Raw genomic sequence first — 14,037 nt, 5'->3', positions numbered from 1 at the left:
AGTTGTTAACTGCGATTTCTAATGTAATTTATTTGGGGTTATCTACCATCTACCTATTTACATACTTTCTCACCCCCCACTCCCCCCATTTTTATACTTTTTTTAGTCTGGACATGCATATAACCCAACTTCTAAATGACAAGCAAAATTGTGTCCCATATCAAATCTTAAGTTATCACTAAAAAAAGTTATCGAATATTTCAAAGTAAACAAAATACGTAAAAAAAAAAAAAAAGACTAATTTGGGCCAAGTTGTTGGCATGCAGCATTTTACTCTGCCATATCAATGCAGAAGTATACCTTTCTCTATTATAATTTAATACCCCCTTCCTCAATATCAACCAGTTATCGTTCTCTTTCCTAGCATATTTATATCTTCTCTATTGGCCTTAATTAACAGCCCATTTCAGAATGGCTCCAATATTTTTGCTCCCCAACATTGCCATTTTAAGCTCAAATAATCTATACCTGCCTACTTTGCCCTTCTACCTTTTTGGTTTTATTCTCTTCGATTGACCTCATTTTTCCTTCAGCTGGACCAGGCCCATCTACTGCCAGTTCCACATCCCTATCTTGAGCTGCCATCTACCTTTAAGTAACCACATTTTCCTTGGCCTGTTCATGCATCTCCAACTATCTCTTTTCTCTAGCTCAGAGACTTCCCAGATCCAGTCATTTTCTTTTACCATCTCCCCTTCCCAGTCTCCCACTCTGTCACAACTTTTTTGACTTGTAAAATAGAAAAAATGCAAATACATTTGTGCAGAACTAGCACATCTGCCCCATGCATTCATTTCATGCACTACATGCATAACCACAATACAGTATATTATATAATTAGCAATACTGTCATTTGCTAAAATTTGCTGCTCTAAGGCAAGCTTATTTTCTTCTGAGAGGGGAAATCAGATAAATATCATATTCTGATCTGTTTCCCTATTTACAAATACACCTTTTTAAAATTCACATAAATGCACTTGAGAATGTGCATTTATACTAAAACATACACGGACAACAGTTCAGCGTCCAATACTTTTAACAGTTTTGCCATCTCAAAAAGAAGAGAATTCAAACCACAACTAAGATAATGAAGTTTCTTCATAATACCATGAAGCCAAAAAACCACCACTGGTGGATTCAACCTTCTTAATTCTGCACCCTTTTCAGGGGTAAGCTCACAGCATTGCTAAGCCTCCATGTGCATCAACTGGTGTCACTACAGAGACAAAAACAACACAGTAGCAAAACAGTAGAGGTTTGAACCAAACAAAAACAGTAACATTAGCAGCAAAAACTATATACTCAAATTTCTAATATTTTTTAAAGTCTTCAGTTTTAAGTAAACATTTTACAATAATTGCTCGTTACTGTTCACCGTAACAACAGCGACCCAAAAATAATTACAGCAAGAACAAATGACTTCCGGGCTTCCCAGAAAATGCCTCTTGTATTTAAATTTAATTCCTGGCATTATGCCAAAGTGGGGGATGGGCACCTAAGTGGAAAAATAACTTCAAAGGTTTCTAAAACATTAATGCAGAAAACGAGTTGCTTCTCTTACCTGGTGAGAAGGTGGCACGTGCAAAATGAGCTTCCTCCTCTGAGTAAGCCACTGACATGTAGCTCATTTGCATAAGTATCACGAGCTACAAGTAGACTTCCAGGTCGGCCATCTTGATACTAAGATCTTGTTTTGTTTACATAGCAGCATGAGTACTATTTTTTAGCCAGCCTGAGCTATGCTGTTGTACCTCTCAGCTAGTAGCCTACATCTGCTTGTTAAAGCCTGCTGACACTCCCACTTCTCCACACAAGTGGCTGAACATGGGTCAGGAGTGCCCCTGCAGCTCACTGAGCATGCCACAGCCTCCAAGGGAACGTTGCAACTGCAAGTGCCTCCAGTCGGACTCTTTGTACTGCCTTCTGTGCTGCCAACTATTAGCACTGCAGCAACTATGTGCAGTGAAGTACCTCCCACATACCACACAGTAGTACCAACAAGCATAAATTTATTACAGCGCAAGACAGCACACTAAAAAAAAAAAGGCAGCTGAAATTTCCTCAGTATTTCCACTTACTGCCAATCTAATTACACCTAGGTTCCTTTGTACATCTTTTCACATTCATCAGTCCGGCTCTTTCGGTCCAGAAACCAGAGTGCTCCTGCAATCCATGCACAGGAGAAGTCCATGACACATGTTAGTTGCTGCCGACGCGGAGCCAGACTGCAGTTACAGCTAGCTGGCGCCAGTAAAAATTTACATAAAGGGGGCCTCATTACAAGACTAAATTGCAGCAGAATATTGCTGAGCAAAGCCTCCCCTCGCCCCCGTGAGACTACTGCGGGTTCTAGAATTATCACCTAGTTATTTGCTTACTAATAATCCAGATCCATGTCAAAAGTCAAGTGCTGCTCTTACTGTTTACAGAAACGAAAATTGACAATAGTCTCTGCAAAAGAAATTCCACCTTGAAGCCTGTTCCTAGTAGGATGCTACACACTGCACTGTGCACAGCGATTCTGGTGAGCGCTCTGTAGTAACTGAAATAACACCGAAAAATGGGTATGCTCAGATGCTCAGCAAACAGATTTTCTTGAACTGGTATTTCCAATATATCACAGCCTACCAATAACGAATAGGTATCAGCTCCAAGTAGGACACATCCATTTTTAACCTAATGCTGACAGGTAACATGTCTGGCCATTTAATTTGCTGTTTCCACTTCACATTTAATTTTTCTTCATTAGGCAGATGAAGAAAAAAATAATCCCCTATTCGGAGCTGTGGACTTTATCTTTTCAAGTACCTAAAAGGTACAGTGACAGGTAGAGACAGAAGCTTGGATTTCAGCCTCACTGACTTCAAACAGTTAATTTCTTAATTCTTACCTTTTTCCTTCCAGCCAAAGTCCAATTACATTAATAAATGAATTACATTTTACAAATGCTTATTCTAAAAGTCACTGTACTTTTTGGAGAAAAAAAAGCAGCCAGGCTTTGCTTACTATTAAGTGTGCCTATGTAACAGATGAATCATTCGCCAATACCTTTTTCCTCTTATTTGCTGCCTTATAAGAAACTCTTAGAACATGAAACAACTCAATGCAAATAAACATACTATTTATACTAACTATAAACATGACTTTGTGAAACTCTAAATAAAATAAACCCACAGTAATGTTTGGCTAGCTACGCATCTAGCAACACTGCTGTAGTTGCAGCCTGGCACCATTTAGTGGAAAAGGAAAATGATGGAGACAGTGATGCTTGTCGATTCCAGCAGAGCAAAGGCAGAGCGCCTCAGGACCCGAAGAGCCTGCTTTCGCCACGGGCCTCTTCTAGCTCCCTGCATTGTTTCTCTTTAGAATGCCAACAGTGTCAAGGCTATATATAGTCAAATTACTTTATATGTCCCCTTTTCCACTGTCAGCATAATTTGCTGTATAGCTCGTTCTAGGTTATTTGAGCATAACAGAATTTGCTCATCTGTAATGCCAAAAAGATACCAATTTTGTGTCTGAAAATATTTAGTAATGCAAATTACTCTTCATTGGTTGTTACAATTCATACTCAGTTATTGTAGCCAAAAGCCTGAAGTGATATGTAATGGAAAAATAATTATTTTTCCAGAAGGACTGTCACATTAAAATGACAACCATTAACTGTACAAGTGACCTGGTATTGCTCTTCTTTTACGTCACGTGTATCTTTTATCTTACTTTCAGACAGATTTGTGTATGTTAGCACATTTAAGTGCCGTGCAGAATACATCTTTCAGTAATGCTGTTGTCATTTGCAGAATGAATCATCAGATGAACAGCCTCTGGGCTTGAAAATAAAGGGCACCAATGCTGCTTTAAAAAAAGCAAACCAAAACCACCCTTGTGTTGCCCACGTACAGCCGCCCCCCCCCCCCCCCGCCCAGCTCTACAGCCTTGTGCACAAATACCAGAATAATAGTACGATTCTCAACACAGTAAAACAGATACTGCAAAATAAGAGCCTTTACTTGTAGCATTTTCTATTCTCGGTTCCAGTCCTCTCAGGGAAGTCCAGGCCAGAGCTTGCCAGCAACCCCGCGGGCAAGCTCTCCATCTGCCATCTGGGGGAGGCACCACCCCGCTTCCAGAACGTTCCGGCAGAGTCACCCACAGTCCCTCGGCTTTACCTTCCTGTCTGTGCCTTCTTGCCTCTCGCACCACTAGCTATAATACAGCTGGTTTTCAAACGCAAAATGTTTTTACGGAGAGGAGGAGCCATTGGTTTAGTAGTTAGAAACGCACCAACTCGGTTATACAGGGCACAGGGGGCTGCCCCCGAGCTAGAGGTGAACTGAAGTAACTGGAAGGCTTGCCGAGCCCCAACCAACTGCAGCAACGTCTGCCGGTCACACAGAGCCGACCAACCGACCCTGAAAACTAGCACAGGGACCACTTCGGTTGCTTCCAAAACGGGGTATTTGGGTGGGGGTTAGTTGTTTGTTCTTTTCTTTGGGGTGGGTTGGTTTTTTTGGTGTGGGGTTTTTTTGTGTGTGTGTGTTTTATTGGGGGGGAGGGGGGGGACACACGGCGGGACGTGGTGGTGGTTTTTTTTTTTTTTTAATGCGGGAGTACACCCTCGGAGAATAAACAATAGCATACTCAATCACATTATCCAGTGATTGCCACTACAGAAAAGCCAAGATGTCTGCCTGCCTTTCCCACGTTCAGCATGCAGTCAGTGGAAACACCCAAGAACTTTTATGACTTCTCAAAGCCAGTTAACAGGACTCTTCCGCCAACACGCATGCAATTTTCTAGTCTCTCATCAGAAGCGACCTTAAAGAGCATATGTTACAGTCAAAGGTAATAAGGCCAGTTGCGTTCAAAATAATTACTATTAGCTGTATGATTTCAATTGGTACCTATCAAAGACAACACCCTCAAATTTTAAATATAAGTTGATTTCATCTCATAATAGAAAGGTATAGGAAAGTCTGCCACAGAACTATTTGCCTAATTCAGACACAATTTTAGATATGAAAGCATTTCATTGACAAAGTTTATCTTAAAAGAAAAAAAACAAAAAACCAAGAAAAACACACCACCAAAAACCTCATTATGAAATCTGAAAAATGGCTAACTCTTCCAGGCAGTAACAGACTCTCATGTTGCACTCCCTTTCTTTTAGAATGGGAGAAGACTCATTTTGACTCCTTATCAACTTCAGAAAAAACCCGTTTTGCTCACTTAAATTTACATGAAGAATTTTGTCATTTACTAAACAAATACTGAAAAGCTGACAGATATTAACCTGCAAATCAAGATGATGCAGAAAAAAATTTAACATTTGCCTTATTCATAATTCCTTCGAAGACACCACATTCTTAAGAAAAACATAGGAAAGTTTACAGCTAAAAATAAAAGTCCAATTTAACTGTTTAGTAAGTCATAATGCAATTCGGTCTTTAAGATTCCAAACAGTTCTAAGTGCTTGGTAACCATTTATTTCTAGTACCTAAAGAACCAACAAGTCAGCTGTTTGGAAGTGATTTGCATGCATTAAACAGTATTGCATTAATTCAGCAGCCCATTCCAGTTTGTTTTGAATCCTGCCTGAAATTGTTTGCTCCCAAAATATCTACCAAAACAGAAGATGCAGCTGTGCAAATTGAGACAATTTTGAGTTTTAAGAGGAACATAAAAAATAATCAAGCCATGTTAGAATGGCTCCAAGCAAGTACGATTTAGTAATGAAAAACTATCCAAATAGTTGGAGCACAAATGAAAATAAAGTAGAATAATTTTCTTATAATCAAATACACCATTTGAAAAAAAATGAATTGAAAAAAATGTGAATCTATACACTCCTTCAGAGTAAACTATTGTTGGCTATTTCTCTGTGACAAAGTCACGTGTATTTGAGACTGCTACCGTATTAGGAATTTATTTACTTCTGAAAGCCTATCCTTCAAGTTTACCTATCAGCAGTAGTACAAAGCTAATTGTTCTAGGATGCAGCAGGTCTCAGAAGTGGAGAAAATGCACACACAAGAACCCTGAGCAGAGTCTGACAATGCATCTCACATTAAAAATGTATAGCGATCAAATCAGTTGGAAGTCATTAATTCATTATACACAACTATTTATAATTCAAATCATGAACATCTAATTTATATGTTTAATAAAAGCTTTTTTCTTTTCTTTTTTTTAGCATCCACCGAAGTGCCTTGTTCCCATGCAGGTAAATCGGTGTTTTTAGTTTTCTTTTTGACTACTAAAGAACAAACTATTAACACCATGGGAGGGAACACAGAAGAGATCATGTTGTCAGCTACCAGTACTACTGTACTGCAAGCATTAGTGTACTTGGACTTCTGGAAACAGGGATGTGTTCCGTATGCCACACAGGTTTCAAAACCTAACATACTTTATGCATTCCAACACCCACTTCAGGAAAGCAAAAAGAAAACCAACCCCACCCCCCCCACCCCACCCACCCCCCCCCCCAAAAAAAAAAAAGAAAAAAGAAAAACCCAAACCACAGCACCCACCCAGCTCACTACAACAAAACTCTACAGCTCCCTGCTGGGCCAGTCATTTTGTACAGCACTTCCAAGAATGATACTGTTTACAAAACAGCCTGTTAAAGAGCGAAGTAAACCAAAACCAAAGGGAAGGGAAGACACCGAGACAACAGCCTTCCTCTGAACTCTGGCAATTTCTCCGTGCCTTTTCTGTAAAATGGGAATAAGCTTACTCAGCTCACAGAAAAAAATATGGGCAACAAAAAAGGCACAAAAAGGACTGTATGAAAGACATGATGTGAACGTACAACGTTTTACTCAAATGTAATACATGTGAAGAACCACTCCTTACAGTGAATGTAAAAAAATATGCTACTTTTCCTTTTCATGTTCCCATTAGAGGGGGTTAACAAACAAACAACAGAACCAATAGCACTTGACAATTTTTATATGCCTACTGTTTTATAACATTTTCATATGCTCCTTAAAAAAAACACACCAACCAAAAACCCCCCAAAAAACAAAAAAAAAAAAACCCAAAACCCCAAAACAAAAAACCAACAACAAACCACCACAGGATGTGTATGGTAAAGTATGTTTTAGACATAAAATTTCATGCCTTTCAATGATTACAACATAGGAGTTCGATGATCTTATTATAAAGAACAAATTGTTTCTGCTTGAACAATATGAGTAATTAACATCTGGAATTAATCAACAGCAGTAACTTACTAAAAACCACACAAACACAAACCTCAGTAATCATTTATAAGACCAGGTCAAGGTGACTTGACTCAGAGTACCTTGCAGAAAACCAGAAAGATTATTGTTTGGGGGATGGGAAGAAGGAAATCTCACTATGTTATTAACCTGCATTCATTAGAGGAGGTGAATGTATGGCAAAACGTCACATTTTATCAAGGTAAATGCATTTCAGTAGAACTAAAAAGTCTGAAAACTCTGACAACAAAAGTAACCAAATGTTCTCAGGATCTTAACTATCTTATCTAATCAAAAAAGCCACTATGAACTAAAATCTGCCTCAAATCTAAACCACTAAACAAAATTCCACTAGCAATAAAACAAGTAATAAAACTGCCTACCTACATCTCATCATCACCTGTGACTACGCATTTGCATTATTCCCATCACTGATCTTTTATCCTAAAGCAGGAAAAATCTTATGACCAATTACTTACAAATTTACAGTTAGCTGAAGTCAATTAATCAACCTGGGCTTAAAATTGTGTATTTTACTGATTTTTTTTTTTTATGATTTATTTCTTCATACCAAATGCACACAGTAAACATGGAGAAACCACTTCTCCTGAGAACCTGATGTGCACTATCTGCCCAGAATACTTTGTTTCTTTATAAACAGTGTATTGTCATTAACTACAGAAGATCATTTATGGGAACAGATATTTAAAACCTAATTTAACCACCAAGTGCTTTGTTACAGGGTATGCTAAAAGCACAAAATTAACGTGCCAAAACAGCGAGGAAGGACTAAACTTTTAGGTGTCCTTAGCGCATCCTTAGCATTAAATTTAACTTCAGACAGGAAAATACTATGAGCTACATCCTGATGAGTTATCCAGCTCTTCCACTGCTCCTGATATGTTTCTGGAGAACTTCAAGTAACTTCCTATTTAATTACTCTCAAATTAACTCATATCCAGCTTAAGATCCCATAAAGACCTTAACTAGGTATTTGAGACAGACACAAAACAAGAAAAATGTCATCTTCCTCCTCCTTCTTTTCTGTTCTCCCCCTCCCCAATGGAAAAAAGCTGAGCACTGCTTTTCTCCCACCTTCATGTCCCTGGACACTGTCACCCATCAACTACCTTTTAACGAGCACTGAGGATGACAGATAGCTAGGCCACACACACAGGAAAAGACTAGGCCACGTGAAACCACTAGCACTTTGAAACTCAGATTTCCATTAAGTTATACAAAAGAAATAAAATAATAATTTACCTTGAAACTTTCATTCTATCCTTTGTAGTAGTTCTGCAGAATTTACAGTAGTGTTATTCTTGAGTAGCAAATAACTGCTACCTGCAAAATAGTTAACATTTACATAATCATTGCTATTCCAATGTATTTACGCAGGTTTTGGAGTTCTTATCTACCGTTGGAAAAAGTTACATGTTGAAAATATGATAATTGAACGTAAATCTAACCACTTGGTTACAAAAATTTAACAAAGTTTATAAAGAATTTATGTTTTAGTTAAAGTATGAGGCAAGCTTTTGAGAAAGGGCAGCATAAAGTGAGAGCTCTTCTGGCCTGGTAAGGAAGTAAACATAATTAAATAATTTGATTAGCAAGACATATGGGTATGACCTTTGACCTCTCCTGTCCCACCCAATCTACCCTGTAACTGAGAAAGGATAGAGGTCTATGAATTAATTCAGTGAGAGAGGGGAGGGAAAACAAAAAACATCAAACAAAAAATCCACCAAAAACCACCCTCCTGTTGACAAAAAAAGGAAAATATTTTAAGATATTTTATACAGCTCCGAGTTAGTTATTAGGCAGAACTGCCTAAACAAAGTTTAAAATTGTTTCTCAACAAAGCAGAGCTAGTGCTTACCTCCAAGGTCTGGAGCATGTGATGCCAACAGCTCTGCTCATTTGCATGCAGTCAAGCTAAACTGCTGCACTTCGTCAGCCATTTTGAAACTGCACTGTCTCAGCTGCACTAAGAATGTGATTAAGATGGCTGCGATGTACACTCAAGACCAGCCACTCAGTGACAACTCAGCAGTGGATAAAACATTTATACAGCAAAGTACCTCCCTCTTTGCCACACTGCAACAAACTGCACAGGCAGAGGGGGGCCAGAGGAATGGTTTCTTTGACAGGCAGGAAATGGTTAATGCATGGCTGCAACACTGCAGCTACTCAGAGCACCACTGGTGAAATGAAAACTAAAACAAACCAAAAACCACTGAGACGCAGCCCTGCTAGGTCTGTGATCCAGGATTTGTATTGCATACTTCCAATCCCTCCGGACTCCAGGCAGTTCAGAATCCATGTCACATATTAACAGCCACACATAGGGAGCCAGATCATGCACAGAACTTAGGGAATACTTTTCAAGAGCAGCCTCATTTCAGTCTTTAAAAAAAAAAAAACAAACCACCACCAACAACAAAAAAACAACAACCAAAAAAAAACCCCTTAAGAAACTGATCTATACCTTTTTACAGCACCGCCTATTTTGAAATATTGTGTAATATTAGTTGCCCAATAAGACAGTTTTACTTGGGGGAGGGGGGGGGGGGGGGGGAGGGGGAGGAAGTTCACTTTATAGATAAGGAAGCTAGGAAAAAACCCAAGAACACTCCAGAACTTCAGTGCCCACGGAAATCAAGTATCTAATTCTTTATAAATGATGCAGTATGTTGTGTAAGTTTTTCAAGGAAGAAACATATCTAGAATCCCTTCAGCAATTTTGCTGGAATTGCTGTAATGATACCGTGTAGTTCATTCCTAAAGAACTGGTTTGGGAACCTACGGGGGGACACAGGGGTTGTCAAACAAATACACAATTTTAACGCAAGCAGAACTTCAGATAATACAGGTTCCTCTTTAATAGCTGTTCATTAACACTAATCACTTGCTCTTGTCCAGGCAACAGTGGATCAGTTCTGGAGGGAGCTCCTCTATATGTCTTCTCTTCATCACCTACACCTCTTCTACAAAGTCCAAATACAGCTATTTTAAAACAAAATAACTGCAAGCGCACATGGGGCAATCCTGAAGGAAGTTAATGTTTAATTACTCCTAACCTTCTACCAAAAAAATAGTCTTTGTGATCCAAAATTAGCCCAACATGGTAAGCCCCCTCCCCCCAAAAAAGTGGAGGAACATGCCCTCCATCTACTTCTTTTATAAAAATGTCTAAACTTACGTAACTCTGCATGTCTGTTGCCAGCTGTAGCTGCTTATTTCAGGACTGATTAATCATGCCAGCAGTAGTTGTCTGATGCACTCATCAGCACCACAGTTAATATTTCAAACTTTAAAAAATATTGAAATACACTGTCTGGCTAATACAAGGACAAAAGGAAAAGCATGAGTTGCAACACAAGAAAAAAAGTACATGCCGCATACATGTAAACAGCTACATTGATTATTATAATCTTTGATAATACTGTACAGATTCAGAGGACTAAATTAAAACATGCTTGAAGTTCAAATGCCCAAAAGACAAGTCTCTCAAAAACAAATTTGTGAAGACTGGAGAACAACTTAATTACAATTAATTTAAAATCACGCGCTACACTGAAGCTTTTCTTCAGCAAGACCGATTATTAAATAAAAAATCAAGTTTACAACAAATTCAAAAGAAACATTTTCTATGGTGGTTGTAACCCCATGTTGCTTACTCAGAACACAGAACACTTTCAGCTTATGGGGATTTACAGTAACTTGTAACATTTCATAAATGAAATACTAAGTTTGAATTTTATGACAAAAATACATACACTTTGATTTCCACAGTAGCAATGTTTTAAATAGAAGAGAATTCTATGTTTAGCGCACCTACAAAATTCCTACATCAAAAGGTGAATTCTGACCTCCAGTCCTAGAAGTTCAACAAAAACCTAGGGAGGTTCTAATCCAGAACCCAAGAGCTGCGCTTGTACAACTCTGCATTCTCTAACATTCAGTCTTGGAGTTCGACATATGGAAACCCAATGACTTGAATAGATTTGAACAGGCATAACTACTTGGCAAAAAAATTTCAGAGAACACTTTCACTGTGCCAGAGAAAACAGAACCCATGTCATACTCCAGTTGCTGCAGTCAATCATCTTACCTTGTCAGAAAGCTTCACGAACATGCAGAGGTACCAATATGTTAATACAGACACCTAGTTGCAAAAAATCTAGCTGAATGGTAAGAAACCATATGCATTTACTCAACAGTTCACTTCAATATACTTTGGTTAACATAGTCAGGTGTGTTAATATGTTAAAAAATATTAACCAAACTAATTTTACAATAAAACTTCATGTTTAATTAAACACAAAATTAGGAGTGAAGTAACTCATCTGAGAATGCTTCGGTCCAGGAAATATTAAAGTGAACCTACACGAATGTGGAATTCCTGTATTAGCGTGGGACTACAATTTCTTATTGCTGCTTAGAGTGGCATCTATACAGGTTCTCTAAGAATTAAAAATAAATAAGAAAATCAAGCATTTTAAAAAGATTCAGAATGGAATTTAAACTTAACCTGTTATGTTTAGATTTCTCTTAAATACCTAATAAAAACTCCAAACACCCTTAACTCTGCCCTCTTTTGATGACATGCCAACACACTGCAGTATCATCTCAGCAAGTTCAATTATTCTAGTCATAAGTTAAAATTTAAAACAGAGCTTCCATTTTCCAACCTTCTCATGAACATCAAACAAGAAACTCAAGAGAATGGTACCCTGTCATTTCTCTAATTGTTGCCCTGTATAAGTAATACCACCCCTCACACACCTCTCAAATATCATTACATAGAGTCAGACTTTATACTAGGGCTCCTACCCAGAAGGATCAAGGAGAGGCAGAAAATTCTGGACTTTCAGACAGGGTTTTATGTCATTTCACATTACAAGAGCAGTAAAAAAAGCAGACAAAGCATAGATAATTTCTTTTGCTCAAATTATACGCTTAGAAACCAGTCTGCTACATATCATCCACATTTCCTTGTGTACAAACCACATCTCATCCATGTTTCCCATTTACCCTCTTCTTTTGTTGTTCTTTGTTTTGTTGGTTTTTTGTATGTTAGTTAACATTAAGTGGACAAAACAGTTTTACACTGATGAAATTCATGAGAGACTAGTACTATTTGTATGCATCTGAACTGAAGTCTCAATAGACCATCTACTGAAACCCTCCTTTATTCCTGTATTTACACAGGCCAGTAGGCTGACTTAAAGAAAAATCTCAACTCTCGTTTAGGACTGCAAGAACTTCACAGATAAAAAATACTTAAACTATTGGGGAAAAAGAAGAGTCCATGATGATCATGAGACAAGGAACACTAGAGTCCAAAAAGTCAAAGTCTGCACAACATCTGCGGTCTTCCCGTAATTCCAAGCCACTTGATGGTAGGACCAATGAAGGAAATTTTCAATGTATTGACTGAAGTCATCAAGTGAGTATGTTTACGTGCTAGTTTGCTACTAAACACATGTTGAAAGACTTAAAAAAATTACAATGCAACATCTTTTTAAAATTACTTTCTGGAAACTGCAATAAGTTGGATGCAAAGGTAGAAGGGACTTCCTTTCACGTCAGGGGTTTTTTTTTTTCCCGTAACATTTCTTTACACTGTTGTGAAATGGAGGATAATGCTTAGGACAGCACAAATGACCAAGCAAATATACAGGTTATCTGAACAGCTAGCTGACATATCCACAGTCATATCATTCATAAAACCTGTGCTTTGAGTACATGAATTTACTTTAGAGCATTTTCAGAAATTGGATCTAGAAGAGAAAAAACATTTTTCCTGTATTAAAAATATCCAAGTTACACAGAGCAGACAAGCTCTATTAGTTTACCTAAATATCTCAGAAAATAAATTATATTAAAAAAAATACTTTGCACACAGCCAGTTAATTTACTAAGATCTCACATGATTTAATGTTTGTCCTGGAAGAAATAAGAGCTGGTAACTCATGAGTACAGTTCTTAGTCATTTATAACATGCACAGCTCAAAATAAAACATCTAAAAAAGAAGAAAAGCTATGCCCTTTAAAAGTTACTCCTAAATCCCAAAGGAACATAAAGAGCATTTATACAATATACATACATACACATAGTGTTCTGAATTCCTCCACAGTGATATGATGGAAGCTGACATACAGCTGAGGATCAGGCATTTATTTAATACCACATAGTTACTATTATACCTTCAGCTACACCACCAAGGAATTGTTACTAAAAAAAAAGGGGGGGGGGGGGGGGGGGGGGAAGGGGCAGGGGCAGACTTGCTGTTAAATACACTGGTGATTTAAAAAAGTGTATGTCAGCAGTACTAAACAAGATAATGAGTGAGCAATGGAACTAATGAAACCACATTTCCTGCAAATTTATAAACATTGTCTTGCTACTTTTTATCAGAGTAACCTCAGGTTATCATTGGTGCCTTACCACACTGGGCAAGCGAGTGCACATACACATCTAGTCTGAAGCTGCATGATGATGCGACAGCCTCCATACTGCTTTGACAGACAATACCTATGTCCTGACTGACAGCAAATTATCCCTCCAAAACAACGTGTAACTGCCAAGTTCCCTCACTGGGGACAATGGTAGCCTCTCCTCACCCCAGCTGCTTGTTTTCATAAAATTTGCAGGAATTAATTAAATTTGATACTTACTACTCTGTCAAATTTACTGAAAACCAACAGGTCTTTAAAGAATTACTAAGGATAGAACAATTAACAAACAATGATCACATAAAATTGGACTGCTATACTAGAACTGAGCAGATTTCTGTTAAAG

The 14,037-nt window shown here is 38.0% G+C and overlaps 1 protein-coding gene across 4 annotated transcripts in view; it reads right to left on the bottom strand.

The window, feature by feature from the left end:
• Positions 1 to 14,037, bottom strand: part of ATF7IP (activating transcription factor 7 interacting protein) — a 112,391-nt gene that overhangs the window by 93,190 nt on the left and 5,164 nt on the right. The window contains exons 1-2 of one of the 4 annotated variants that reach the window (XM_075499108.1): positions 9,109 to 9,273; positions 8,490 to 8,570 (exon numbers count right to left, since the gene is read on the bottom strand). The exons of 2 other annotated variants lie outside the window; for them this stretch is intronic. In XM_075499108.1, the coding sequence (XP_075355223.1) occupies positions 8,490 to 8,503 (14 nt within the window). In that variant the 5' untranslated portion in view covers positions 8,504 to 8,570; positions 9,109 to 9,273. Of the gene's footprint in view, positions 1 to 1,561; positions 2,037 to 8,489; positions 8,571 to 9,108; positions 9,274 to 14,037 lie in introns of those variants that run through there. One more of the 4 variants, XM_075499118.1, reaches the window with a different exon arrangement.

The sequence above is a fragment of the Mycteria americana genome, chromosome 1 (assembly GCF_035582795.1).
Source record: "Mycteria americana isolate JAX WOST 10 ecotype Jacksonville Zoo and Gardens chromosome 1, USCA_MyAme_1.0, whole genome shotgun sequence".
NCBI lineage: Eukaryota > Metazoa > Chordata > Aves > Ciconiiformes > Ciconiidae > Mycteria > Mycteria americana.
Note: the sequence above shows the minus strand (reverse complement) of the source record. Positions and strands in the feature narration are given on the sequence as shown.